Source organism: Vulpes vulpes, chromosome 9, assembly GCF_048418805.1.
Source record: "Vulpes vulpes isolate BD-2025 chromosome 9, VulVul3, whole genome shotgun sequence".
Lineage (NCBI taxonomy): Eukaryota > Metazoa > Chordata > Mammalia > Carnivora > Canidae > Vulpes > Vulpes vulpes.
This window is the reverse complement of record NC_132788.1, coordinates 97624983-97652507: the sequence shown is the minus strand read 5'-3', so window position 1 is coordinate 97652507 and position 27525 is coordinate 97624983. Positions and strand designations below refer to the sequence as shown.

General features: G+C 56.5%; 4 protein-coding genes across 6 annotated transcripts; 3 read left to right on the top strand and 1 right to left on the bottom strand.

Moving 5' to 3' along the window:
* Positions 1-133: 133 nt before the first annotated feature.
* On the top strand, positions 134-8419 carry KXD1 (KxDL motif containing 1). Its single transcript, XM_025989608.2, has 5 exons — positions 134-268; positions 3427-3548; positions 4961-5113; positions 6464-6510; positions 7440-8419. Exons 2-5 carry the CDS (start codon positions 3448-3450, stop codon positions 7667-7669), a joined length of 531 nt encoding a protein of 176 aa, XP_025845393.1. The 5' UTR covers positions 134-268; positions 3427-3447; the 3' UTR covers positions 7670-8419.
* Positions 8420-9464: 1045 nt separating this feature from the next.
* UBA52 (ubiquitin A-52 residue ribosomal protein fusion product 1) lies at positions 9465-12485 on the top strand. Its single transcript, XM_025989609.1, has 5 exons — positions 9465-9569; positions 10639-10749; positions 11015-11101; positions 12090-12192; positions 12286-12485. The coding sequence occupies exons 2-5, from the start codon at positions 10647-10649 to the stop codon at positions 12377-12379; spliced, it is 387 nt and encodes a 128-aa protein (XP_025845394.1). The 5' UTR covers positions 9465-9569; positions 10639-10646; the 3' UTR covers positions 12380-12485.
* A 941-nt stretch (positions 12486-13426) lies between these two features.
* REX1BD (required for excision 1-B domain containing) lies at positions 13427-16636 on the top strand. The gene is made up of 5 exons (XM_025989606.2): positions 13427-13973; positions 14068-14150; positions 14534-14738; positions 15668-15747; positions 16406-16636. Exons 1-5 carry the CDS (start codon positions 13710-13712, stop codon positions 16476-16478), a joined length of 705 nt encoding a protein of 234 aa, XP_025845391.2. The 5' UTR covers positions 13427-13709; the 3' UTR covers positions 16479-16636.
* On the bottom strand, positions 14167-27525 carry CRLF1 (cytokine receptor like factor 1). Of its 3 annotated transcripts, none has more exons than XM_025989605.2 (9): positions 27281-27525; positions 22366-22647; positions 21912-22041; positions 21575-21744; positions 20397-20554; positions 20121-20289; positions 17897-18084; positions 17737-17779; positions 14167-14402 (listed from the first exon to the last, which is right to left on the bottom strand). In XM_025989605.2, exons 1-9 carry the CDS (start codon positions 27390-27392, stop codon positions 14398-14400), a joined length of 1257 nt encoding a protein of 418 aa, XP_025845390.1. In that variant the 5' UTR covers positions 27393-27525; the 3' UTR covers positions 14167-14397. The 3 variants fall into 3 exon arrangements, with proteins under 3 accessions (XP_025845390.1, XP_025845389.1, XP_072577273.1); XM_025989604.2 differs by lacking the exon at positions 14167-14402 and adding an exon at positions 16914-17246; XM_072721172.1 differs by lacking the exon at positions 14167-14402 and adding an exon at positions 17095-17246 and having other exon boundaries at positions 17737-17784.

Here is a 27525-nt window from a genome sequence, read left to right as displayed (position 1 = left end):
TACTAAATAGGATGCCCGCCCCCTTCCGGGCATCTCGGGCGTTGGAAACTACGCAGGCGCGAGAGAGACTGCTTGATTGGCTATTCGTGGTGACGCACTTGCGAACAGTAGCAGCCCCTAAGCCCCACCCCTTCCTGCCGCGCCTCCTAGCACGCGCATCGGCGCCAAGCACGTCGCCTGCACGCCTGATCGCACGCATGGTGCGTGGTGACGTCGCGGCGGCGCGGGCGCCATCCCGGAAGCGCGAGCAAGGCCGCCAGATGTGCAGGTGCTGCTGTCACCGATGCCGGGGCCGAGTTCGGGGTGGGGCTGGGGACGCCGGGACCGCTGGGGAGCCGGGCCGGGTCGGGCGCGGCCCCCGGGCTGTCGCGGGGTGGGGCGCGCCGCTGGCCACATCTGGGCTCCCCTCCTGCGTACAGGCCTCAGTTTCCCCGTCCGCGCAATGTATGCGCCGGCGGCGCCACGGGCCGGTTCCGGATCCGGGGCGCGGGAGCTGGGGCGGCCTATGTTCAGGCTGTGCAGTGTCACCCGGAACCGGGCGTTGCCCTCTTTGGGCCTCAGTTTCCCCGCTTTGCAGGGGCGGGGCGTGAGGGGTTATGCGAGTCCCCCCTCACTCGCGGGTTTTGCTAAGGTTGGGTCGCCAAGTTAAATTTTGTTAAATAAGCGGATGGAATTATGGCGCCTCCGCCTTGCCGTGTGACCTTGGGTAACTGAACCCACCCGTGTGAGCCTTAGTGCCCTTGGAGATGATAGTGTTTGCCTTATAGGGGAGATTGGGGATTAAATGAAGTGCTGTCCAAGTGTTTGTTCCTGTTCTTGGAAGTACCAGGGAGCCCCTAGCTAAAATGCTGGTTCCCCGGCCCCGCCCTAGGACCTCATACTCTGCTTGGAGAAGCAGCCTGCTCTGAGCCCAGCTCCTTATCACTATTAGTTTCAGTCCCCACAGACAGCGCTGTAAGGTTCTGATTCTTTGTTACTCTCCTTTTCTGGATGAGAAAACTGATTCAGGGAGGTGAGGTGACTCTCCCAAGGTCACACAGCCTCCCTCTCTGCATGTTTTCCTCATAAATACATTTGGAGCAGGGATCAGAGCTCTTGCTGGGTCATTTCCACCCTGTATGTGGGCCAGACTAGCTGTTAGTGAAGTCTTCCTGAGAAAGGCAGCTGGATGGAGAGTGTGCCTTGAATCCCTCAGCCTTCGCATCTGGGACCCAGAGACAGGAAAGAGCCCTACTTTGGAGCAGAACCATTTTCCACGGGTCCAAATCTTGCACCTGCCAAGCACTAGCTGTGGGGCTTCCTGCCACAGGGCTCTGCCCTTCGAGCCCAAGCGTCCTCTTTATATATGATCATACTTCTTTGGAAATGTGGATGCTGTGGATGTTAGTACTTGGCATGTAGTGGGAATTCAATAAACAGTGATTATTGGGTGAGGGGAACTTCACCAGGTGTGGCAGTTTATTTCCAGGAGACAGTAGGGGCTGCAAATAACTCTTGGCCTCCTTGATGCTTGCAGGGAGAAAAGTATTAACATTTGTAAATGAGGCAATTTCACACGCATGCATGCACACACACACTTCTGGTTTGTTTGTTTTTTTCCTGGAAAAATTCAGAAGTGTGGCAGAAGTCAGTTGCTGTAAGAAGCAGCTGTCCTGGTGTAGGTGAGCATTGAAGATCTGTTCAGAGTCACACTTTTGTGGATCCTGCAGACTGTGGACTTTTGAATTGTGACTTGGGTTTACTGGCTATGTGACAATGACCCAGTTCCTCAGTGTCTGAGTCTCAGTTTCTTGATATGAGATTAAGGATAACAGTTCTCAGTGTATGAAGCTTAGTGGTTTGATAGCATGCAGTAAGTGATCAGTAAAGAGGAGGGTAGAGTTAAGTGGGCTCTGAAAGCCCTTCCTGGTCCTGTATGTGAATCTCAACAAATTGCAACTGGGCCTTTCTGTTGGCAGTTAAATATGTGGACCCCAGAGCCAAGCTGTGTCAGGACTCCAGGGTTTTGTTTTGTTTTGTTTTGTTTTTTAAGATTTTATTTATTTATTCATGAGAGACACAGAGAAGAGAGAGGCAGAGACACAGGCAGAGGGAGAAGCAGGCACCATGCAGGGAGCCTGATGTGGGACTCGATCCCAGGTCTCCAGGATCACACCCCAGGCTGAAGGTGGCACTAAACCGCTGGGCCACTGGGGCTGCCCAGGACTCCAGGTTTTGCGGGACACTGCCACCCACCCTCAAGGGTGAATGCTGAACCTGTGGCCCCTCCTGCCCTGGCGTGGTCCAGGAGGCCCCTACCCGCCATCATGCTCATCTGCCTAACCACAGAGCCATCTAGGTTGCTGGGGCCCACAGACTGACTGAAATTCTTGGCTTTAATTGTTAATAAAAGTCTACCGTCGTCCGAGTGCCTGAATGGGCTGAATTCATTAAGCTGCTGCCTTTGGCTCAGGTTATGATCTCCAGGTCCTGGGATTGCACCTCACATCAGCCTCCCTGCTCAGTGGGGAATCTGCTCCTCCCTCGCCTGTCCCTCCCTCCTTCCTTCTGCTCATGTGCCTTTTCTTCCTTTCTCTCAAATAAATAGATAAAATCTTTAAAAGCAAAACAAAAGTCTATTGTCCTAACTAGAGGTGAGTTTGAAAGCCTCTAAGCTAAGTTCTGGTGATCCTTGCTGTGAGCCAGGTTCTAGGCTGGGCTCTGGAAGAGAGACATACCTCTTGGAGCTGACAATGTTTTGGGAGCAAACTGGTGAAAAGGTCAACTGATGGGGCACCTAGGTGGCTCAGTTGGTTAAGGTTCTACTCTTGGTTTCAGTTTAGGTCATGATCTCAGGGTCATGGGGTTGTGGGATTCTCTCCCTCTCCCACTCCCCCTTCCCTTCCTTTTGTGTGTGTACACATATGCTCTCCAAGATAAATACATCTTAAAAAAAAAAGGTCAATTGATAACATAGAGAATTTTAGGAAAAGATGAGCCAATGAAGCAATAAAGCGATGTGCTAAAAGTAACCAGAGTAGGGAGTAGTTATCAAAGACCTCTTGGGAGAGAAGATACTGGAGGTGGTGATGATTCGAGGGGGCAGTCATACTTGTAGGGACAGCAGGTGCAAAGCCCTGTGGTGGGATGAGCAAAGCAAGGGGATGTGGGAGGAGACTGACAGATCTGTGCAGGTAGAAGTGGCCATGGCCTTGGGCCCATGGAGAGTGGGGGCCGCAGAGGTGGGTGGGTGATGGAATTCTGATGTACTTGGGTGCAATTTGCAGATATGTCCTCCCAACACCCCTGAATTCTTAGGATGACAAAGCTGTGGCTCAGGTGGTGTGACCAACTTACGGTCATGGGGCCCGGGGTTCTGAGACCCTCCTTCCATCCCACCTACCCCAGTGGCTGGTATAGACTGAAGACTCTTCCTGCTTGTTTCAGGCAGCGGAGGAGGAAGAAGAGATGGACCCCCCGGACTCGGCCTCGAGGGTCTTCTGCAGTCGCATCCTGAGCATGGTGAACACAGATGACGTCAATGCTATCATCCTGGCTCAGAAGAACATGTGAGTGGTGGCCAAGGGCTGTGGGCCCCAGGCGTGGGAAGGAATCCACTTGCTGGCCAGCATTCTTGCCCTGCCCACCCCTACCCTGGGCCCACACTGGTGATAAAATGAAGGAAATGAGCAAATTTGCCGGCTGGCTCCAAAGTAAATTCCTTCCTGGCCTGGAGGCGAGGCCTTGGCACAGGAAGCAGGGCTTTGGGATGGTTTTGCAGCTGCGGATGGCTTGGCAGGGCTCCTATCCCAAGACCTGGAGTGGGGAGTGGGGGATAGGAAGGGGCTGCAGGAGGGGATCTGAGGAAGCCAGTGAACTGATCTCCCATTAGGAGCCTGGTCCCTCAGAACCTAGGCTGTCTCTGCAGAGTACTCATGGTCTTTTGGAGGGGCCGTCAACACCCTTTGCCCTCCTTGGGGCTTGGCATGTGACCACCACAGCCTCACCCTAATTCCAGCCTGCTCTGTGGGGAAGAAAGGCTTACACAATCTTAGGGTGGAAACACAGACTCCTGTGGCTTTATTTTTGTGTATTTAAGACAAAGGCTCTTCCTTCCACTTATGACACAATACAGACCTGATACCCTTCCACTTCTCTCATCCTGTGACAAGAGTGCTGGGTTTGTCTGGGTCAGATTTAGGCCTGGCCTGATGAATTCCCACAGTCAGGGAAGACAAAACCAGACACAGACCTTCCTGGCCCCATTGTATCAGGGCTGGGCCAGAGGAATAACTTGGGTCTAGGAAGTCCAAGGAGTCAGAGTCTGCTTGAGAGGGAGTAAAGGCTATGTGAGAAGTATGTACTGGGTAGGATTTTAGGGTTTTTTTGTTTGTTTGTTTTTATCTGTTTGTTTGTTTTTTAAAGATTTTATTTATTTATTCATGAGAGACACACAGAGAGAGAGAGAGGCAGAGACACAGGCAGAGGGAGAAGCAGGCTCCATGCAGGGAGCCTGATGTGGGACGCGACCCCGGGACTCCAGGATCATGCCCTGGGCTGAAGGTAGGCACTAAACCACTGAGCCACCCAGGGATTCCCCTTAGTTTTTGTTTTTTAAAGATTTTATTTATTTATTTGAGAGAGTGCACACAAGAGAGCACAAGTGGTGGAGAGGGAGAAGTAGGTTGCTCATCGAGCAGGGAGCCTGATGTGGGGCTCGATCCTAGGACCCAGGGATCATGACTTGAGCCAAAGGCAGTCGCTTAACCAACTGAGCCACCTAGGTGCTTTTTGGGTAGGGTTTTGAAGGTTGAACAGGAGTTTGCTAGATGGCTCAAACAGCAGGTAGAGTTTTGTAGGGCAAGGGAATAATACATGTAAAGATCATGAAGCAGGAAAGGGCTTAGCATGATTAGTTTTTGGGGCATGGCAAGTTTGTCGAGCATTGTGTGTAGGGCTGGTGCTTTCTCTCTGCTGCCAGGCTGGACCGCTTTGAGAAGACCAATGAGATGCTGCTGAATTTCAACAACCTGTCAAGTGCCCGCCTGCAGCAAATGAGCGAGCGCTTCCTGCACCACACAAGGACCCTGGTGGAGATGAAGCGAGACCTGGACAGCATCTTCCGCAGGATCAGGTGGGTCCTCAGCCCCTCCAGCTTCTGCCTCCCCCTCTGAGCCTCAAGTTCCTCCCCTGTTCAATGAAGACCATCCACTCCCTATAACAGAGCAATGAAGGAGATTTAGCTCCTTTGCTTTATGAGGCTTTAGCGCTCACTTAGAATCTGAGAAGTTCTGAACTTTGGGATAAAAAATCTTGAAGTTTCTGAATTTAAGTTTCATTTATCTTTCAAAAAATGGACTGCAGCACCAGATGTATAAGGCAAAAGGAAGGCAAGTGCAGCCAGGGAAAGGCAAGCCTCTGGTCCCTCCAGCCCCCAATCCAGGTCTTCTCTCAAGAGGTGTAAGAAATTGCCAGTTTTTTGTGGGTCCCTTCTGAGCTTTTTTCTGTGACGAAACACAGAATGCTCGAGGCAGCACTCAAGAGCCTGCATCAGTGCCACTGTTAATGACTGTGGCCACATGCCTGGGCCTGGAGTGAGCCAGAGTTGCACCCACAGTTCCCCTACTGATGGAGTCACTTCCTCGGCCCTGGGGGCAGCCGCACCCACTGGCAGAGCAGAAATCCTGCAATGGGCCAATTAAATTTAGAAAAGCACATATTTTCTGGGGCGTCTCATTGGGCTGGTTGCCCAGGCATGGTGTTGGGGGTGAGCTGGAACCCCAAGTATTGGCACCCTTTGTGCATATCTATATCACCCGGGAAGAAGAAAGTTGTTTCTGCCCAGTTGCCCTGTGGGTAGGGACCCAGCAGTGGTAGTACTTCTGGTGGGGACTGGTTGGCCACGGTCAAGGATGAGACTCCACCCCAAAGATCCCTTTATCATTCTTTTTAAACATGACTTTATTACTTTGGGGGGAGAAAAGGACAAACAGCTGGTTAGAAATGAAGCAGGCATTTCTCTGTGAACAACATTTTAATATGTGCAAGGTACGTGGTGTCTGGAATGGATAATCACTCCTAACACAGACACTCTCATCCCAGTGATGGGAGACCAACTGGAACAAGTCACTCAAAGGAGTGACTGCTGAGGATGGAGTGAGGAAGCTTCCTGGAAGGTTATCTGGACAGAGGAGGGCAGACATAAGAAAGGCATGGCAGGTAGAGGGCCCAGCTAGGCCCAGCATCAAGGACACTCAGAAGCTCTGTGACAGTTGGGTGGCTGCCATCTGCCCAGGGGTGAAAGGTCTGCAGGGCTGAGAACATGGGCCTCCCTCCAGCCCAGGAACAGTGACAAGCGGTACCGGGGGAGGGGGGTTCCCATCCCCCACCCACCTGGAGCTGGCAGTTAGGGTTCCTGGTGTACACCAGGCCCAGCCTGTCTGCTTGGCAGGTTCAGCCCTGTATGCCTTCCCTTCCCCTGCAGGACGCTGAAAGGGAAGCTGGCCAGGCAGCACCCGGAGGCCTTCAGCCGTAAGTGTCATCCAGGGCTCTTGTGCCCCACGCCTGGCCTCTGTACTCGCAGATGCCAGTGCCCTAACCCCAGGGCTGGCTTCTGGAAGGTCACCTCAGGGGCTGACGCTGAGTCCAGGCCCTAATGGGCAGTAGATCCAGAGAGACCTGGAGCAGGGGGCAGGGGTGGGGGTGCTTTTCTGGTCTTGGCCACCTGTAGAGCAGATACTGGGACCAGGATCCCCTTCCTGGGGGGAGGTTACACAGGGGAATATGGATAAGAACGATGACAGTCCTTGCCCATGTGGATTAATATAGCCCTATGAGGCAGGCTCTTACCTGTAACCACCCATGAAGTGGGCTGAGACTATCCCATTTCATACAGGGGGAAAGTAGCCCAAAAGATCAGTGACTTCTCAGAGGCAGTGCAGCATCCCCCCATGCTGAGCCTCATTCTGCGCCCTCTGCCCAATGGGCCGACATTTCCCCACCCCAAGGCTGTTAACAACTACAGGCACAAGGGCAATTCTGTCCGGGCACCTCCAGCCCAGTCAGTAGAGCATGCGACTTGATCTTGGGGTTGTGAATTCGAGTGCCACATTGAGTGTAGAGCTTCCTTTAAAAAAAGAAAAAAAAAAAGGCAATTCTATTATCAGGCCTGGTTTATAGAGCAGAATACTGAGGCAGCCTGGTCCTGGCAACACAGTCAAGAAGGCAGACCCAGGCTCAGGCTCAGGCCAAAGGCCCATGTTGACTTGACCCCAGAGAAGCCAGGTCCTGGCCGCACCTTGAAGGAAAACCTCTCACCTGCCAGGGCCTCAGTTTCCTCCTCTGTAAAATGGGCCACATTATGCCCCGTTGGGTGGCAGGGGAGCTGTCAGGGGTCATAGGCCCAGTAAATCCCTCATTACAGTGCCCACCATAGTGACTAAGCCAACTCCATCCCCCAGACATCCCAGAGGCATCCCTCCTGGAGGACGAGGATGAAGACCTCATCCCGCCCAGCACCACAACCACCATTGCCACCTCGGAACAGAGCACGGGCTCGTGTGACACCAGTCCTGACACCGTCTCGCCCTCCCTCAGCCCTGGCTTCGAGGACCTCTCCCATGTCCGCTCCAGCTCCCCTGCCATCAATGGCCGCAGCCAGACAGACGATGAGGAGACACCGGGCGAGTAATACTACTCCCTGGCACCCCAAGGGGTCTCAGGGCAGTGGCAGCACTCCCTCGGTGTCTGAGGTGGCAGCAGGTAACCCTGCCTGGAGATCAGCAGCTTTGCCACCCTGTTCTGTCACCTGGAGCTCCCCAGGGGACAAGGCTCCCTCCCAAGGGTGTGGAATTCCTAGGGGTCTGTCATTCCCACTTCTTCCTCATTGAGAACATCTGTCTTCTGCAGACCCTTCTGCCAAGCCAGGGGATGATCAGCTTGGCTGGAGTTGTTGGGCTGGGCATAAGGGAGCTTCTCCAGAGCCAGGCTTGAAGTTTGCTCTAACCAACATTTAAAGGCTCCCAGAGACCAGAGCCAGATAGCCCCTGCCCCAGTGCCTTGGTCGACACCTCCTCAAAGTGGACCAGCACTGTCTTGTCTGAGTTCACCCCAGCCCATCCCTGCACCTACTAATTCTGGTCTCCTTCTCCCTTCTTCCAACAAAAGTATTGAATACTGTCTCCAGTTGGTATCTCAAGGAGGTTTCTGAGACAGTTGTAGAAGGCTCAAGATGAAGGCTGGCCATTCAGCCACAAGCCTGATAAGGCCTGTGTTTCTCTGACCAGAGGTGTGAACCCCGAGGGCCCAGCAGGCCTCTCCCAGGGCCTCCATGGAGCAAGCTGAGCCACCTTGGAAAACAGAGTTAAACGGAATATTTTTGTACCCGATGTTTACAGATGCTGTTGGGAAGTTATCAATAAAAAGACTCTGTTACTAAAAAGGGAAGGGTGTACTTAGCAGTGGCTTCCTTCCATCCTTGGGCCCAGGCGGCTGTAAGGGGGACAAGTAAGTGCAGGATGTGAGACAGGAGGGGTATGAACGGCCAGGTACCATTGAGCTAGAAACAGATGTGGCTACTGTTGGGAATCTCCAGTAGCAACCATAATAACCCAACTTCCTATCATCGCCTATGTATGTACTCACACATGTTGTTCCCACTTCTCACAAGTGTTCCCTTAGCTCTTTGAAAAACTCCTCCTCCAGATTTGTCTCCGGATGGACTCCTTAGGGACCCAGGCTGAGTCCCATTCCCCAGGAGACACTGTGTAGAGTTCCCTCATCTTTTAAGCACTTAGAAATTTAATTATGTTATTAAAGGCATCTTCCTAGATCCAAGAGTGTGTGCTTTTGCCTGTCAATAGGGGGCGCTGGTAAGCGTTCAAGGAAATAAAGAGCTACGCTGTCAAATCTATAGGTAACTCAAGACTCAGTCCTAACAAAAGTCCTCCATGGCCCCAAACAGACCCTGGGTCGCACCCCATTTTCTTGAGTGAATGCACCAGCCCCACCTGCCCTCACTGCTTAGTGCCACCTTGAAATTCATCCTCTCCCGGCGGCCAGAAAGTTTTCAGATAACTGACTCCTAGTGTTAGGTGGCTCCCAAGTGTCTCACACGTCCCATCCTTGCGCCTCCTCCTACCTTCTGTGTCCTGAGCCCTGAGCCCTGGACCCGCTGATCCTTTACTTAATTCCTTGGCTTTAGCACAAATAGTCTCCTCTACTGTAGTCAGGAAGCATCCCCCAAGAGGCCGCTGTGTGCCATCAGTTTTTGGCAACCCACAAACATAGGATGGAAATACCCAGAAAGACGTAGCCGCCCCCTCACGTGACTTGGAGGACGGGTCCTACACCCGGAAGCGGGATGGCGACACTTGCCCACAGGCGCCGCGGCTTCGTTCGCCAGCACTCAATATGGCGGCAGGGCGGGGCCGGGGGGTGGGCGCGGCGCGGATTGTGACGCAAGCGCGCAGCGTGCTGAGTGCGCAGGCGCTCTCAGCGGCAAATCGGCGGTTTCCGGTTCCGCCGCCCTTTTTCTCTTCAACGAGGTGGGCGAGCGGTTTGGTGGCGGCGGCCTTGCGAGTTCGCTCCAGGTACGGGTAGGGCGGGAGGCTGTGGGGGGTCGCAGGCGTCGAAATAGTGGAGGGGTCGGCCCGGAACCCGTCCGCGCGGGCGAGGTTCCGCGAGGCGGCCGGGTCAGCTGAGATGGGCGCGTGAGGCCGTGGTTCCCAGCCTGGACTGAGTCCCGGTATGCGAACGAGCCTTTGAGAGAGGGGGCCTGTGTGCTCTGCTAGCCCAAGCTACCCCACGAGGCTTGAGGGCGTGGATGGTCTTCTTGGGCAAACTCCTTAATGGAGGAGGGGTATGAAGCCTATAGTTTTTTTTCCGGGCCATGTAGTGCGTCAGTTCTCTTAGAATTATTAAGTTCTCTTCCTCCTACCACAAGGTTATTTTCTACCTGACATGTTTTAATACGTTTATAAGGAGAGGGTGGTAGCGTCCACCTTATACTTTTCTTTTTTTTTTTGGACGATGAAATTATGTGTAAACAAGTACCAGGCACGTGGTTGGCAGATACCGTTTATGGATTGGGGCAAAGGCAGGAAGCGTGGTCTGGCGAGTTTGGGTATAAATTGGGAGAGAAGCCAGGGTGTTGGGTGTCTGAGCTTGGAGTTGGAGAGAACTGCGAGGGAGGAAAGTGTGTTGGAGTGGCTACTGAAATGGGATTTCCACTCAGGTAGCAGGAAGGGCTGCTTGTGGAGCAAATGTGGCTTACAGAAGGGGAGGGAGGCTGGGATCTCCAGACCACACTTGAAAATTTTGTCTGGCAAGATAGTGCACCAGCCATGTACTTTTCATTCCATCATCAAAGCTGACAGTCTCATTTGCTGGATCCAAGGAGCATAACCACAGTCCTTGTTCCCATGAAACACCCTTTGCCATAATGGTCCAGGAGTAAGGTAAAGGAAGCATGATCTTGTTTATAAGACAGGTTTGGGCTGCAGGCTTAGAGAGGTGGAAGGAAACGGGCACTGGGGTGCGCCTGTAATTGTGGTTGATGCTGGCACAGGGCTGGCAGGGTCAAGGCTTGCCAGCCCCTGAGCTCAAACTGCTTGCACCTGCATTTCTCACACCTCCATTCTACTTCCTACCTTCCAACAGACGCAGAGATGCAGATCTTTGTGAAGACCCTGACGGGCAAAACTATCACCCTTGAGGTCGAGCCCAGTGACACCATTGAAAATGTCAAAGCCAAAATCCAAGACAAGGAGGGTGAGTTAGGCTGAGTCCAGAGGCTCTGTCCTCTCCAGCTCAGAGGAGCCACTGTCATGTGCAGGATGGGTACTGAACTTGTATAGACCTCAGCCTTGGCAAGTACCTCCCCTGTGTGATCTCCGGAACAAGAGAGCTTGTTCTCTTTATCTTAGCTTCCCTTTTGACAGATTGGAGGTAATGCCAGAGCACCCCTGCGGGGAGAGGGGAAGCTGCCAATAATATACTCACCAGAGCCTCCATAACAGAGCTTTCTTCTTCCCAGGCATCCCGCCTGACCAGCAGCGTCTGATTTTTGCGGGCAAACAGCTAGAAGATGGCCGAACTCTGTCAGACTACAATATCCAGAAAGGTACTGGGGGTAGGGTGATTGGACAGGACCCCTTGAGTCCTAGGACCAAGGATGAAGTTTTGATGGCCTCACTGCAAATGAGGGGTGGGGTGGGCTGTCTTAAGGTGAGGGTCAGATGGGGCCAATGAATTTTGCTTGTGTAAAGTTTTTGTTGGGGGGAAGCATCTTATGGTCTCTAGGTTTCCAAGTGGCAGCGGTTTCTCATCTCTTGTTGACCTTTTTTTGTTGTTCAAAAGTGTGATAAAACAGGACATCTGGTGGCTCAGTTCTTTTTATTTTTTTTTAAGATTTTTTTTTATTTTTTTTTTAGATTTTTTTTTTATTTATGCATGAGAGAGAGAGAGGCAGAGACACAGGCAGAGGGAGAAGCAGGCTCCATGCAGGGAACCTGATGCGGGACTTGATCCCCGGTCTCCAGGATCATGCCCTGGGCTAAAGGTGGCGCTAAACTGCTGCACCACTGGGGCTGCCCTCAAATCTTTTTTTTTTTTTATTTATTTATTTATTTATTTATTTATTTATTTATTTATTTATTTATTTATTTATTTATTTGATTTGATTTGATTTGATTTAATTTAATTTAATTTAATTTATTTTTTTCCCCCTCAAATCTCTTTTAAAAAAGATTTTATTGTTAGCAATAATCACATGCTCTACTGACTAAGCCAGTCAGACACTCCTTGATGTCACTTTTTGCAGCAACTAAATTTATTTTGCTCAGCAAAGTAATAGATCAACTTTGCATACCTTAGAAATTGCCTTGTCAGGAAACCCCTGTGCACACTATATTTGACATATATTAGCTTCAGACTTTCCAAGGGCTAGTAGGAAGTGAGATGGAGGTTCTGTGGTGTGGTCTGGGCTGTTGTGCCCATCTATGTGTAGAATACCCCATCACATTTGAGAAGCTCTGGTCTGGAGGATCCTGCTCTGTGCCTGAGGTGCTGGGGCCAGGTTCAGTCACTGTCTCTCTTTGACCCTCCTATAGAGTCCACCTTGCACTTGGTGCTTCGCCTGCGAGGTGGCATCATCGAGCCTTCACTCCGCCAGCTGGCCCAGAAATACAACTGTGACAAGATGATCTGCCGCAAGTGTGTACTCTCAGATAGGGGTGGGTGGCTGGCCCTGGTGGGAGGGCTTGGGGTTGGGGTTTGCCCTCACCTGTCTCTTTCGTCTTTGTAAAGGTGTTATGCTCGCCTGCACCCCCGTGCTGTCAACTGCCGCAAGAAGAAGTGCGGCCACACCAACAACCTGCGCCCCAAAAAGAAGGTCAAATAAGGCCCCTCCACCGGCTCTTCCTTTGCCCGCAGGGCGGCCTCCTGCCCGAGCCTCAATGGGTCCTGGGGCCTCAATAAAGTTTCCCTTTCATTGACTGGAGCAGTAACTGGTGTCTGTGTGGCTGGTCTGTCCAACGAGGAGCTGGTTGCATTGTGGGTGTCTCCCTTGGGAACTCCCTGTTACTTGATTTTGTATAGCCCTCAAGAGTCCTGTGTCCTTTGGGCTCTGGTCTCATCTATAAAATGCTATGGTCCCAGCCCAGGCTCCTATGAGACTGCAGATCAGCCATGTCACTGGCTGGGCCCTCCATGACTTTCATTCCTGTGCGGTGGAGGACTGGGTGGGCAGGCAAACATTCCAGCTGGGGTAAAACCTCTGTTCTTGGCTGACCAGGAAGATCTCCTGGGCCCTACCCAAGACCTAGGACATCAGCCTTGGAGGGGTAGACCTTGGTGTTCATAAAACTAGAGCTGATGCACCTGACAATTGTGAGCTTTGTCACGCCCTAGACTAGCCCTGGGTAAGGCTTTTATTTGTCTCAAGGTGATTTGGACTTGGTATGATAACCCAGGCCTGGACAACAATACTGTAGTACCACTGAGACTTGGAGTGCCTGCTAAAGCCTGGTCTCAGTTTTAACACGAGTCCCCTCCCTGTCAACAGTTCCATGCTCCATGGGGTAGACCACCAACATCTTTCTGGTCTTTTCCACATTTATTCCTGGAGAAAAGCTTCTCAAAGCTCAAACTACCTAGTCTATCCCCAGCAGAAAGCCCAAGGCCTGCTTTGCACTTAAAATGACCCCGTTGGCCTTGTCCGTACCCTAGATTCTTGGCCTTTCCACAGGTCCTTTTCAGGTCATTTCTGAGGAGAGCACACAGTACCTGCCATATTTGTTAAATAGTCCGTTGGATTCCTGCCTTTTGGGCTCTCCAGTATTGGAACCTCTGTTCAAATCCTGTCATAGCTGTTACCTTAGATGACAAAATATTACCTCTCAGGTTTTCTTTTTTATATTTTTAAAGAGGCTATTTATTCATGAGAGACAGGCAAAGACATAAGCGGAGGGAAAAGCAGGTTCCCCATGGGGAACCCAATGTAGGACTCCTAGGACCCAGGGTTCACAACCTGGGCCAAAGGCAGACAATCACTGGGCCACACGGGGTCCCTGTTTTATTTGGGTGGGGACAGGATGTGGGGTTGAAATGAAGTTGATGTTGGGATAAATGTATACAAATTTAGGGACAGCCCTGTTGTATACAGAGCCTTACATTCAAGGACAAGCACGATAAAAGCCCTCAACGGGAACAAGCAGGGGAATGGGTGGAGCATGTCAGGCCTAAGACTTCACTGTCTTCGCTCCTTATTTTTTGACATCTTCAGGTTTCCCTTTTGGGGACCACAGGCTGGGGTGGGGGGACCTCCGGGCCTGCAGGGGGCGCCTGACGCAGTGGAACACCTTAGTCCTGAGCGAGGCCGGGGCTGCTCAGTCATGATCACTTCCAAGGCCGTGGAGGACTCCGCTGTCCCCTCGGTACTCGGTACTGCCGGAGCTGCCGATGTCCCGGAGCGCGAGGAGCCGGCGTGGCCCTGGGTGAGCCCGGGCTCCAGCAGGAACAGGTGCGGGGTGGGCGGTGCAGGCTTGGGGGCTCCGGCTTCATGCCCCAGCCATGCCCCCCGCTCCGTAGAAAGATGCCCCGATCCGGGCGCTGGTGCAGCGCATCCACCAGTTGCAGGCTGAGCGCGCACAGGCCTTCCGCCGGCTGGAGGAGTAAGTGCGGGCGCAGGGGTGGGCGCGGGTCGCAGAGTTCAGCTCCCTGCGGGCTCCGGGGATGGGCACGCCTGGGGTCGGAGCTGGGTCCCCGTGCGGCTGCGTTGTCAGAGGTGGGGCGGGATTCGCTGGGGGACCAGATCCTTGCTTTCCCCCTCTGGGACCCAGGGCGCGGCCCCACTGCCGGATGGGCCACTCCGCGTGGCGTCTCTCCCTTCCCCAAGGGCAGGAGTGGGCCCATCTCCGGTTACCCTGTGGGAGTCAGAGAGCGTCCTCCACACTCTGGGGTCCAGGGACACTTCCTGGGGGCCTTCAGGTGGTCAGTGCGGGTGCAGGGCTTGAGAGCCTGGGGGGCGTAGCCTCAGGACCCCCACCTGCCACAGAGGCCACCTCCAGTACCTGCGAAGCGGCCCGCCCCACGACTTCCCGCGCTACCGGAGCACGGTGCACGAGGTGACCCAGGCTTTCGCCGCCGCCTCGCGGGAGGTGCTGGCGGTGGAGGCCGAGCTGGCCGGGCCCAGAGGACAGCCGCTGCTTGCGAGCCACGTGCGCAGCCTGCAACAGCTGGAGCAGACGCGCCTGGCCACGGTGAGGCCCCACCCCAGCCCCTGTAACCCTACACAGTGCCTGATCTGTCGGGGCCCACTGTGTGCCTCATGGGGCAGGGGCCAGAATCCAGCCCTCCGGCGCCCCCAGACACCACTTCCTCCTGCCCCACCTCAAAACTCCACTAAGGTTTCACTTTGGATTCTTGTGCCCTGACCCCTCCTGTCCATCTCCAGGTCATTCAGGTTTTGTTTAGTCCCAGGATACACCGAGTTCACGGTCAGCCCTTCCTGCAGCCCCAGCCCTCTGCCCAGAGTCCGCCCCCACTACGCTCCTACCCCTTTGGCTCCTCCCATTGCCTCACGTCGGGGCCTCCAGCCCCCTGCAGATTGGAGAGTGTGAATTTCCACGGTATCCCCCCCTCCTGAGTAACCCTATATCCCAGCCTAGGTTCTGGGCCCACTCCTCCCCCGGGGTCCCAAGGCCCCGCCTACTCTGGCCCGACAGCCAATGCTGGACGAGACACGCTATTCCCAGACCAAGCCCACGCGAAGACCCGCCCACATCGCACTCTAAACTGGGATTTCCGGGCCACGGTGCTTTAGGAGACCCCAATTCCAGTCTAGGTGTTTGACCGACTTCCACCCTGGGATTATAACAACGCCCTGCCGCATCCTTGAGACTATGAGGCCCAGGCCTGCTCCACTCCTGTCACCAATTCCTGGCGGAGCCTTCTCCGCCCTTCCCATGCCCCGCCTTCATGTGGCCACACCCACGTTGCACCGCCCACTAACTCTAGGCCCCGCCCACTCGGTCCTGCTCCGGTGCCCCTACCGTGCAAGGCACCGCCCCTTGAGATTCCCAGTCCTGGCTGCCTTTCTGGGTGCTTCAGTGTCTCCCTCCCCAATCTGCGTGGGAGGGCAGAGGAGGGACTCTGCCAGCTGTGACATCTTCCCTCTTACCCATACCAGGTGGCCCTGCTGCAGCTGATGGGGGCACCAGAGCTGACTGAGCAGGAGAACACCCTGGAGATGCACCAGCTGAAGATGAAGTGAGCACTCCCTCCCAGTGGGCTGGTGGTGTTAGATTTGTGCGACAACACCTCCAGGCACCCGTCCCCAGCCAGGAGTGCCCCGGGGTTGGCTCGGTCATCCGGGGTTGACCCTCTGAACGTGCACACAATCCTTAGGGTATGCACACTGGAGTCCTTACCTGGTGGCTCCCAGACATAGAGCACACATTACCCCAGTGCACACCCTGCAATTTCACACCAGGCTCCCTGTGCATTTCTGGGACACAGTTGGGCACCTTCACACATGCCAATCCTACTGACTTAGAGCTGGGACATGGTTGCCCAGGTCCACCAGACACAGGCCTGCACGTTCCTTCCTCCAGCACCCCCTAGCACCCCCTTCCCCCCCCCCCCCCCCCCGCATACAGGATTGCACTCCCATTCAGTATCTGCTATGTAACACAGCACAACCTTCGGATGGCACCCACCCAAGATGCCTTTTTCTCTCTGCCCACTCTCATCCGCAGACCACCCCTCCTTCCAGGCATCCAAACTGTCCTCTTGGCCACTGGTGCTGCCTGGAACTTTGGCGGCAGGCAGGAGGGCCTGGGGCTTGCCGCAGCCCCCTAGGAGCTGCGCAGTGGTGGCTAATTCGCCCCATCTGGGTTTTATTTATAGTTCCCATCCACTCTTGTAGGGTAATTAAAACCATGGAAGCGATCAGTGAGGTTCTTCAGGACCTTAGGTTTGATGCAGAATCTGCCGAGTGATGGTGGCTTCCCAGAGACATGCCATGGGATATGGGAAATGGGGTGAATGGCACCCAGCCCACCCCTGGACCATCAGATGGCTGGGGTCACGCTCCACCAGGTTGCTGACCGCCCTTGAATTTGCTGTGACTCCAACAATAAAGAACGCTTCATTTGCAGCTGCTCCACTGTCTCTGTCCTAGGGTGCTGGGATTGGGTGTCCCTGGGAAGGAGGCCCCACAACACCAGGGATGGTAGGTGCAAGACCCCCTGCTCCCTGATGAGAACTGGTGTTTTGAATCACAACCTCCAGTGCGTTTAAAACCAGGTATTTCACATTCTGGAGAGTCTGAAATTCTGGGATGCAAAGGTTCCAATCCCATAGGGTCATTAAACCCCTAAACCCCACAGCCCCTACCCTGGGCCAATCCAGCCCCAAACATCTTCACAATCAGGGCACCTAAATAGCTTGTTTATTTAAAAAGACTCTGTAGGGGTCCTGGATGGGGGGGAGTAATGACCCCTCTTCACCCCCAGCCCTGGCAGGGGTTCTGGGCAGCTTAGCCAACTCTCACACACACACCCACTGGAGTTGCACCCAAGGAAGGCCTCACATGGAGGCCAGAGATGTTGTTACCCTCAGAATACCCACCCCAGCTCCTCCAAGCCAAGGGTGCTTGGGTGCCCTGAGGTTGAGGGTACAGAGTTAGCCCCCAGTCTGGGTGCGGCCCCCAGGTCTCCACGCAGCAGGGAGGGTGGCCCCAGTCCCTAGAGCTTATCTGGCAGGACCTGCAGGTAGAGGGGAAGCCAACCTAAGCAGGGAGCCTGGGAGGGGCCAGTACCACAGAGCAATTGAGGAAGCCCCAGTTCAGGTCCTGGCTCTGCCACTTTCAGCTTGGTGACCTTTGGTACTGCCCCTCTCAGGGCCTTGGTTTCCCCATTTGAGAAGTAAGAATATCTGTTTGTCCCATGGGGCGTCCTGTGGCATAGGGTGAGCATGCAATCAGTGCTCATACATGCTAACTGGGGTGTGTTCATTCCTGAGGATGACATTCCACTTTGGACATCATGGGGGGTCAGATGCTTTTACTAGACTAAAGTCCGAGGGACCAGGCAATCACTGGGTGTTAGGTAAATGCTGATAAATAAGAGATGGAGAACGGGATTCCATCTCAGCAACTCTAAGGCTGAGGGTGGGGGGCCCACGGCCCGTGGCCACCAGGAGGGGCCCTTGTCTCCCTCCCTGCCCACCCACCAAGCTGGGGTGGGCTCCCCTTACCTCTCGTCGTGCCCCGTCTGCCCGAGGGCAGGATCCCCTCGTCCTGTGCTTGGAAGGAAGGAGGCGGTGTCTGGGGGCTGCGGTCCTGCCCCCGCCCCAGTCCGACTCCCTCCCTGCCGCTACCACTCCATCCCTCGCCCCGCGGGTCCCTCCTTCCTACCTGGTTGCGGGTTTTGTGGGTCTTCTGCATCCAGGCTCGCCACTGGTCGTAGAGGCGGAAGCTCAGGTTCGAGCAGTACGCGTGCTTCTTGAGCCAGCCCAGGAACTGCTTGAGCTCGCGCCGCACCGGCCCCGAGCTCGGCTCGCCGCCCCGCGGCTCGCACGCCCCGCCGCCCGGGCCCGGGCGCTCTGGTGGGGGGGAGCGGCGGTGTCACGGCGCGCCCGGCAGAGGGCGCGCGAGGGCAGGAGAGGGAGGCTCCGCCGCTCCGCGGGACTCTGTTCCCCTGGGGCACCTCCCTCCCGGCGTCTCTGGGATCGGGTCCTCTCCACCGCCCGGCCCAGCGGCCCAGCTGAGCCCCCGAAGAGGTGGGAGGCGGGGAAGAAGGGGGCTTCTCCCCCATGGCTCCTCCAGGAACCTGATTCCCGCGGCCTGAGCCAGGTGTGAGTGAAAGGGAGGGGAAGAAGGACAAGAGCCTGGGCCAGAGGGATGCGACCCAGACACAGAGCAAGGGACGGGGAAAGAGAGAGCGGGCCACTAGTGAGAGAGAGTCGGAGAGACAGAGAGAGATAGAAAGATGGAGACAAGGAGAGGGGGAGACGTGGGGAGGGCCAAAGAAATGGGGGACGGCCAAGGAAATGCAGAGGGACAGGAAAGGGCGCGATCAAGAGAGGGCTGAAGCCGGCAGAGACAGAGGCCATGGGTATGGAGGGACATAGAAACCAAAAAAGGCAAAAACACAGGGAGATAAAAGGGAAGAAAGTGACAGAGGGATGAAGGGAGACAGAGGAGACCCCCCCGGGGGGGCGGGGACCTGGCCTGAGAGCCGGAGCCAGTGGGATGGGGAGTGGGCTGGGAGGGCCAGGTGGGAGGCCGGCCTGTCGGTCCAGCTGTCGGCTGCAGCCAGCCCCTAGCAGGCCGGCAGATAAGGACATCGGCCTCACGTCATAAATAACGCCGGGAACCCGCTGACAGGCCCTGGCACGGCCACGGCCCCCACCGCCCCTGCTGGCCTCCCCCGGCCTCCCCCGGCCTCCCCAGCCTCTCCAGCGGACGCAGCCGCCTGCTGGCTCCCGTGCAAGAATCGCAGGTGCTGGGCACGAGCAGGGGCCAAGGCGCAGGCCCCTCCCGGCCGTGCTAGATCCCGCCCACCTCCAGAACCTGGAGGGGCCCAGGATGGGGGCTGGGGAACTGGCTGGAGCCTGGCTCTGCCCTTGTCTGGCTTTGAGACCCCTTCTGCGCCTCAGTTTCCCCATCATCCCACGAGCATGGGCCCAGTCTTCAAAGAAACTGAATTCGAATCCCTGTGTGACCTTAGCAGGCGGCTGAACATGCTAGGGCCTGTGTCTTCACCTGAGACAAGGAGGTTCCTTTGAGGTGAAGCCATGGGGGAGCAGGAGATAGGAGCCTTAGTAACCACCTGCAAACACTTAGGGGGCACCCACTGTGAGTGCACTTTCTTGGGCTATCTCATTGAACCCTAATAACAGCCCGAGGTGGGTATGATTATTGTACCACTTTCCAGATGGAAAAGCTGAGGTCAGATGTTTAACATATTTCATGCCATCTCATAATGGAGAGGATGGAGGATCATGGGCTTAGAGAAACCCCAGCTGGCAAGAGAAGTCAGACCCAGGCTCCTGATGGTCCCCTCCCCCTACCTTGATCAGAAGGGGAACTCAAGGCCCATCCTAAGAAGGCTAAGAAGGCTCAGCCTCAGAAGCAGAGCAGAGGTCTCAAACTCACTTCCCTAAAGGGGCTAAGGAGTGGGTACAGGAGGCCAAAATGGGCTAGGTGGGGATGGGGCAACTCAGGAGTGAGGGTGGTGAGTGATGGGGGCTGGTGGGGACTGTGTCCTGTTAAAGTTCCTTGTTTGAAGATTTTATGTTTAAGGACTCAACGTAGGGCTCTAACTCACAACTCGGAGATCAAGAGTTGCACGCTCTTCTGAGCCAGCCAGGTGCCCCAACATTTCCTAGACGATCATTTTTTCTAGGAAACCTAGGATAGTTGTGTGAAGACTTCCTGTTTTTAAATGTCTGCAAGGAGGTCAGACTTTTTTTTTTTTTTCAAATGACAGGTTAAAGAAAATGGGTCCAAGGGCCACATTTGGCCCCTAAGGGCCACCAATTTGACACCTCCACTCTCTTGGAGGAAACAAAGAAATGAAGGCTTTGGCTGCTTTGGGACTGGTGTCCTGACCACCCAGGCCTGTTGGGGTGCTCACCACTGCGAGGGGTGGAGGCAGCCGTGGGGTGGCTCCACTCGCTCCAGATCCCCGCCTTCTTCGAGCCGTAGATGCCAAAGGGATTGCAACGCACTTGCACGAAGTAGACTGTGCCGGGCTTCAGGCCGGCCAGACGGCACGAGGTCTGGTTGCTTACATCGTCCACCACCTGGTGGCAATGGCAGAGTCAGAGGCAGAGCAGGGGCGGGCGGGGGGGGGGGGGGGGGGGGGGGGAGGCTCGGGGTGGGATGGGGTGGGGGGGGCGGTGTCAGGCACCTTCCAATCCACGCTGTCCTCCACTCGGTAGCGGATTTGGTACTTGGCTTGGAAGAGGAAGTCCTTGAGGGCCGGTGGGGAAACCCAGCGCACACTGAGCTGGTCCTCCAGGCCCCCGACTCGGCTCACATGCACATCAGGTGGGGGGTCGGTGGTCACTGAGATATGGGCGGATGGATGGGGCAAGGCAGGGCTTAATCACTCAGCTGTCCTTGGACCCAGGCGGGGGGGTGGGGGGGCTCGGTTAAAATCTCAGAGCACATGGCTAAGGGGGCACCTGCCTCGCTTCTGCCCTCTTCCCACTTCCCCCTTCAGGACGGGTGGATTACATTAGATAATATTTGGGAAACACTCAGCACCTAGAAGCATTCAATTAACGTTAGCTGTTATCACCATTATTATCTGTGACAGGAGAAACATAATCCTATCTTCAGGGAGCTATGTAAAAGCAGACACGGCCTGGTTGATGACATTGTTATTATTATGCCCAGGAGGCCAGGGGGCCAGCAGGCTGCCAGACCCCTGGGAAGCTCCTCCTGACTGCCCACTGCCCACCTGCACCTCCAGTTCTTTCCTACTTTACAAAGGTTTTCAATATGACAGCCTTGGTGGTGCAGAAGGAAAACTGAGGCTCAGAACCAGCCCACTGCAGCTTCAGCACTCAAGGAAGCAGAGCAGGAAGCAGACTGGGGTGGGGGGTGGCTACAGGCCTTCTGGGGGATCCTTCTGGGAGCCCATGGGCAGCACGGAGGTCTGGCCTCTCCCCCTGAGGCCTTAGTAAGGGTCTGAAAGGGTTAAGGCACAGGCCTGCTTGGGGCTGAGAAACACCCTAATTAGATTAGGCCCAATTCTGCTCGCAGATCATCCGTTTCCTGCCTCCCGCCTGCGCACCCCCCCCATCTCCAGGCTGAGGCTTCCTGGGGCGCCTCCCGACCTGGGCGCCCCCTCCCAGCTCCCCCGGGGCCCCCTCCTGCACACCTGGGCTGCTGAGGGGGAGGCAGCCAGGCCAGGTGTTCTCCACAGAGTGGGGGTATCCTGGCTGCTTTAGGGGACTGGGGACCTATGGGTGGATGCCTAGTTCCTCCCAGCCCCAACGAGCTGGAGCTGCAGCCGGGAGCTGAGCTAAGAGAGGGGGCGCAGGATCCCTCGTGGGCCTAGTAGCTGGTGGGGGCGCTCACCCACATCCAGGATGTCCAGCGTGAGCACATCAGAGCGGGCCGAGCCCAGCCGGTTGGTGGCCTCCACCCAGATCTCATAGGGTGTAAAGAGAGCCAGGTCCTTGGGGATGTGGCAGGAATGAGGTCCTACAGTGTGGTACTCCTCGCATGTGTTGTCCTGCCCGTACCACCTGCAGGGCAGGAGGGGGTATAAGGACACACGAAGGTCCCTTCAGGCTCCCAGACCTCCCCATGGCATCCCCAGACCGCAGACAGGACACCAGGCTCAGAGAGGGTGGGCTTTGCCAAGGCCTCAGAGCCAGGCTGGCACACATGTCACCCAAGGGCCACCACCAACCTCAGCTTGTACTTGAGGGAGTAGTTGGTGTGGAGGAAGGTTTCCCCATGGGCCCCCGGCGTCCAGCGGCATGTCAGGTCCTTCATGTTCTTGGACCAGCAACTGATGTTGAAAGGTTTCTCTGGGGGCACTGGGGAAGGGGGTGGTGCAGGGGGCTGAGGGTCTGGATCAGCCCTGGGCAGATGGAGAAGTTGCTAGCCACCAGCTAAGCCCCCACCTTCGAGTGGAAGGAGGGTGAACAGAGCGGATGTTGGCATGACAGCCTGCCTGGAATCTCTTGGGGATGGGGTGGCGGTTCCAGGCTCTCATTTCCACCCCAGAGGTCCCTACCTCTCAACCTGTGCCAGCACGCCCACTGTTCAGTCCTGGGCCAGAGGGCCCATGATTCATTCCCCTCTCCAGAGGGAGATGCTGCTCCCAAGAGTTACCCCGCTTATCCTGGGGGCCCACTTACAGCCAACATAGAGGCAGGAGCCAGCCAGGATGCTGCCGTCGCGAGCGTGGCACACCAGGTTGTCGCCTGACTGCTGCCTGGATCCGTTGAGGTTAGCCAGGGCAAGGGCCAGGGTGGACGCATTGAGCACGCGGGAGAGCTCAGGGGCTAGGCGGCGCCCATTGAGGGTCCAGTAGAGGCCCTCAGCCGTGGTGCCTGGCGGGTCCCCATGCACTGAGCACGTGGCCTGCAGGGAGGAGCCGATGAGGAGCGTGGGGTCCTGGGGGCTGATGACAGCTGTGTCTGGGGTCAGAGAGGAGTGCCTGTCAGGCCTGAGATGGAGTGGCCCTGAGCCCCGCCTCCTCCGCACCAGGCCAGGACCTCCAGGTCTCCTGGCAGTCCTCCAAAGGAGCTGTTTTTTTATTGTCTCCCATTCTACAGATAAGGAAATTGAGGTTCACTTAGGCCAAGTGACCAGCTCAAGGTTGGTTGGCAAAACCAAGATTCAGCCCCAGGACTGCGATTCCACAACTTGGGTCTTTCAAGCTGCTCATTCGAGGACTTGCCAGGGCTCTAGGGGTGGGCACAAAACTCAGACATAAATGCCCACTCAGATTCAAGCAAATCTTGCTTTGCATATAGTTCCAACAACTATTACATTCTGGGGTTTTTTTCTTTTTAAATTTCATTTTATTTTTGCTAATTAGAAATACAAGATTGACAACGCTAGAGTCTCACACATTGTAAGTGGGTCCTGGTGGAGGAGACGCTTCCTAAAAAGGGTGCCCTGACTCTTACTAGAATCCTGCTTCTTTTATGAATGAAAAACCTGAGGCTCTGAGAAATCACCTCTTGCCCAAAGTCACCGGATGAGAAAAGGGCACCTAATTTAAAGTCAGATTTTGTCAGTCTTCGGAGTTCTGCTCTGTGCTGTTGCTGGGACTGAAGGGGCAAACTCTTGGTACCCAACCCCCATTTGAGGGACTTGGTATCATTGTTCTTTCCTTCAATTCATTTTTCCTAATCTGCAAAATGGGAACAAGAAAGCTCATGATCCCTAGGGCCACTGTGAAGATCAGATGGAAAGTGAACTTCCTAAACAGGATTGTGTGTGAACTGAGCTGGGCATGAGGGTCTCAGGGATGCCGAGGGCTTCCCCTTCTGGAGGTTAGAACCTAAGAGGAATCTGTTTTTAGCCAAGAAGTCAAGGTACAGATAAGGGACAGGGGTTGCACAGTCTGAGACCCTGATACCCCTCACTGAGCCTCAGTCTCCCCACCTGGGAAGTGGGCACCATGGTATCAATCACATGCTTGAGAGGAGTGAAAATACTGTCTTTAAGGACAACCATATGGGACTTTTAAGCCAGGCTGACCTGGGTTCAAATGCCCCCAGCAAACTGTGGAAGCTTGTCCATTCACTTTATTTCTTTGAGCATGTGGGAAGGGGCCTCTCCCTGCACCACAAGCAGTTGCGAGGACTCATTCACTCATTTGTTCATTCATTAATTCGTGCATCATGGAGCACCCACAGTTTGCCAGGAGCTGGGCACACAATGGTGACCAAGGTAGTCAAAATTCCTCCCCCTTGTGGGCCTTGAATCCAATGGAGCAAGAGGAAAAAGAACAAATATCTAAGAATAAATAAGGGAGAAGTGAAGCACATGGTAGCGGTGGCAGCTCAATGGCCCAGGAGGCCTACCTATCTGGGGAGGCATTTAACCTGAGACCTGAATAAAGAGAAAGAAGTAACCACGAAAATGTCTAGGAGAGAGTGACCAGACAGTGGGAGCAGCAAGTGCAAAGGTCCTGGGGCAGGAGTGGTGGGGAATGAGGTCTGGGAGGTCAGCAGTGCCAGACCTGCTGGGAGGGGCTATTCCAGAGTTCAGCACAGGGGAGAATTTACATTTTAAAAGGATCCCCAGGCAGCTGTAAAAAGGGACTGCAGGGGGGGTAAAGGGGCAGCAGGGGAGGGAGGAGGTAACCCAGTTTCCCTGAGATGGCAGCCAAGGACGGGGTGATCCTGGCCCCTTGGGAGACACTCTGAATGCCTGTGGCTGCCCTGTGCAGGCCCTCACTGCCCCAGACGGGCGAGGTGGGGTGCACACGGTTCTCCCTGCCGGCTCTGACAATTTTCCGGGGCAAACTTGGCTTGAGGGCCATTTCTTGCTGGAGCCTGGGATCACAGTTGCGTTTGGGGCTTGGCCCAGGGCTCGCTGGAGGTCTCAGCGTCCGTGCGAAGGAGCCGGCTGAGCGGGCCAGAGCCGAGGAGGCGGGGGCGGCCGGGGGCGGGGGCCAGGGGGCCGCCCCGGAGGTCCCAGGCAGCCAGCCGCCCGCTAATTCGGAATTCCTTCGGCATGAACTCGGGCGTGCCAGCGTCTCTGCCCCGGCCCACCCACCGCTTCCTGCCTGGGCCCCCCCAGCAGGGTGGGAAGGCACGGCCAGGCCTGCCTGGACCCCAGACCCACTCTCAACCCTTTGGGGGTAGGTCACGCCCCCTCCTGCCCCCCCCCCACCAGCGTGGTCTAGCCAGGAAGGGGCTCTCTGGGGGGTCTTGGCTGGGGGGCACTGCCCCTCTGCCACACCCGCCTGGCCTGGGCTGGCGTGGACTGCCTGCCAGCAGCTGCAGCTGCCCTCCTGGGGCTGGGCGGGGGACAGGGCGAGAGGGCAAGGCCAGGCAGGCCTGGACAGGCCAATTCCCCCCCTCCCACCCCCCACCAAGTTCCACCAGAAAAGGTCAGAGGGAGGACTTCTCCTGGGACATGGGTGCCAATCCCAGCTGGAGCACCTGAGCAACTGGTTTCCCCTCTGCCGATCTCAGTTTCCTCCTCCATAAAATGGGAGGAAAATAAGTTCTACCTGTTGGGGAGATGAATGAGATGAGATCATGATGTCCAGAGGGCCCAGCACACTGCAGCACCTAGGAACTATTAAGATTACAGCCCCTCCCAGCTCTGGGGTCCCAGCTGGCTCCCAACTCCCTTTAGGCCTCCCCAAACAATGGGCCGAGGCGCTAGGGACCTGGATGCATACATTCCAAGCCAGTCGAAGCAGCTGGGAACAGCCCACTAAAGTTGTGGGGGCCCTTGCCTGGTTTGGGGGGCCTCCTACGAGGCTCCCCAAAGCTGATCCCTGAGCTAAGCTTTTGGACAGCCACCCCCACCCCCCTTGCTCCCTGCCTCCCTGCCTTTCACACAGAGCTGGGGCCTTTAAAAGTTTTTTCTTTCTCCCTTCCCAATCTGGAGCCACTGCCGTTATTAAAAAGGAACACCATGTGTTTTAAAAGGGAAAAGTGTGAGATTCTCTGCAAGCAAGGCAGGAGGGTGGCCTCTATCCCGGGGTCCCGACAGGGGTCCCCATCTCCTGTCCCGCTGGTACCTGCAGACACTTTACGACCCACCGGTCTGCTGGTCAGGTGCTAAGACACACCGTAAGTAGAAACATATTGCTGAGGTGTGAGAATCTTTTATTTAATTTCTTCCCCCTTAAAGGAAAAAACACACGCACAACAATCCCCCCCAACCACCACCACCTTTGCCTGCTGCTCTATGGGCTGGGAAACAAAGCCAGCCACTCTTAGTGGCCTCTACAGGCACTGCTCACTGCCTAGCAGAGCTGCCAGGGACCCCAGGAGGGCCTGGGGCAGTCCCCCACCTGCCCAGGCGCCTTGGGCATGCTGGGCTTTCAGCAAGTGCCCCCAGGGGGTGCCCGGACCCTGTCCTTTCTGGAGGAGAACCACAGGAAACTTGCAAACATCTCTGTGCAGTATGGGATGGCCTGGGGAGCAATGTGTGCTGGCCCGCATCGACCTGCGCGCCTGGATGGGGTTGCGTAGAGCGATTGTGAACGTCTAGGGCAGGCAATGCCTGCGTGTATACCCCTGTGTTGCCTCCCCCTGCGGAATGTATGTGACCACGAATGTGTGTGTGTCAGGGATGGAATGTGTGTGCGCGTGCCCCGATGGTGTGCGAATGTGCATCTGGGATGCAGTGTGCGCTCATCTGAGGGTGAGGGTGACGGGCCACAAGCCAGTGTGTCTTTGTGTGTCTCTGGGTGTGTCCCAGAGAGGGTCTGGATGTAGAGACGGTGTCCTGGAAGGGGTGTGCTTCGGGTGGGGCGATAGAGAGAGCCTCAGCCCAGGAGCTTTGACAGGGCAGGGGTCTCGGCCAGCGGGGCCGTGGGTTCCCGGTTAGCCTCCCCCACCCCCCCTCAACCACCAAGGCTGGGCCCGCGGTGCCCGGACTCGCTGGCTCCTGCTCCCTCTCCCTCTCACCCACTCGCTCACAAAGATTTCTGTCGCTGGAGGCTCTCAGCCCCTGCAGCCTGGCCAGGAATGGTTCCGAGCCCGCCAGTGGCTAGGACTCCGCGGACCCCCGCGCTCGGGGTCCCGCCAAGGGAGGGCGGCGGCGCCGGCCCGCGGAGAGGCGCGTCCCCGGGGACCCCGGGCCGCGCGCCAGGCGGCCAGAGCGGCCCCCCTCCCGGCGCCCCGCCTTCCTCGCGGGGCTCATCCCTCCACTGGGGGGGGGGGCCGCCCAGGACCAGCACCCAACGCGCCTACCGCGTGCGCCCCTGCCCGGGAGCGGTGCCCCTCGGTCTCTATGGCTCCGAGTCCGCGGGCGCTGTTGCGTGCACCCGCCGCGTCCCGGAGTTCAGAGAGTCCCAGGCCGCGGGCCCCTCGCCCCTCGGGGAAGGGCCGGGTGTCCCCGGCCGGGCGGCCCAGGTAAGAAGGCCTAGGGCGCGGAAGCCGGACCCTCGGGCCGGGGACTACCGCGCCGTGCGCCCTGCAGGTGAGGGCGCCCCGAGGGCCGCGCTGGGGGCGCCTTCCTTTGTTCCCGGGCCGTCCAGGTGGCGCCCGCGCCCCCTCCCCCCGCAGCTGCCCCCGGGGCGCACGCTCTCGGCCCAGGCGGGAAGAAGGGAACAGGACGCCGGGTACTCACGGGCTCCTGATCCGGCTCTCGGCGCCCCGAGGACGCAGAGTAGCAGTAGGGGCAGCGGCGGCGGCGGCCGCCGCGCGGATTGGGCGGCGGGGCCCGGGCGGCCGGCGGGCATGGGGCCGGCGCTGCCGGGGGCGCGCGGCAGGAGGCACCGGGCGGCGGCTGCGGCGGCTCCGGGCGCGGGGCTCGAGGCCGGCGCGGGAGGGCGCGGGCCGGACAGCCCGCACGTCGCTGGGCGCGGGCGCGGA

Bases quoted from the DNA above. Each gene is read 5' to 3' on its own strand.
- CRLF1 (XM_072721172.1), bottom strand. From the start codon at position 27,392: ATGCCCGCCGGCCGCCCGGGCCCCGCCGCCCAATCCGCGCGGCGGCCG. The intron at 20,555-21,574 runs GTGAGCGCCCCC...CCCATATCTCAG, and splicing joins GCTGGACATCCTGGATGTGG to TGACCACCGACCCCCCACCT. The intron at 18,085-20,120 runs GTGAGCACCCCA...CCCCCCCACCAG, and splicing joins TGCCTCCACCCCTCGCAGTG to AGCGCCCGGGCCCGGGCGGC.
- UBA52 (XM_025989609.1), top strand. From the start codon at position 10,647: ATGCAGATCTTTGTGAAGACCCTGACGGGCAAAACTATCACCCTTGAG. The intron at 10,750-11,014 runs GTGAGTTAGGCT...TCTTCTTCCCAG, and splicing joins CAAAATCCAAGACAAGGAGG to GCATCCCGCCTGACCAGCAG. The intron at 11,102-12,089 runs GTACTGGGGGTA...ACCCTCCTATAG, and splicing joins AGACTACAATATCCAGAAAG to AGTCCACCTTGCACTTGGTG.
- REX1BD (XM_025989606.2), top strand. From the start codon at position 13,710: ATGTCAGGCCTAAGACTTCACTGTCTTCGCTCCTTATTTTTTGACATC. The intron at 13,974-14,067 runs GTGAGCCCGGGC...CCCGCTCCGTAG, and splicing joins AGGAGCCGGCGTGGCCCTGG to AAAGATGCCCCGATCCGGGC. The intron at 14,151-14,533 runs GTAAGTGCGGGC...CACCTGCCACAG, and splicing joins GCCTTCCGCCGGCTGGAGGA to AGGCCACCTCCAGTACCTGC.
- KXD1 (XM_025989608.2), top strand. From the start codon at position 3,448: ATGGACCCCCCGGACTCGGCCTCGAGGGTCTTCTGCAGTCGCATCCTG. The intron at 3,549-4,960 runs GTGAGTGGTGGC...CTCTGCTGCCAG, and splicing joins ATCCTGGCTCAGAAGAACAT to GCTGGACCGCTTTGAGAAGA. The intron at 6,511-7,439 runs GTAAGTGTCATC...TCCATCCCCCAG, and splicing joins GCACCCGGAGGCCTTCAGCC to ACATCCCAGAGGCATCCCTC.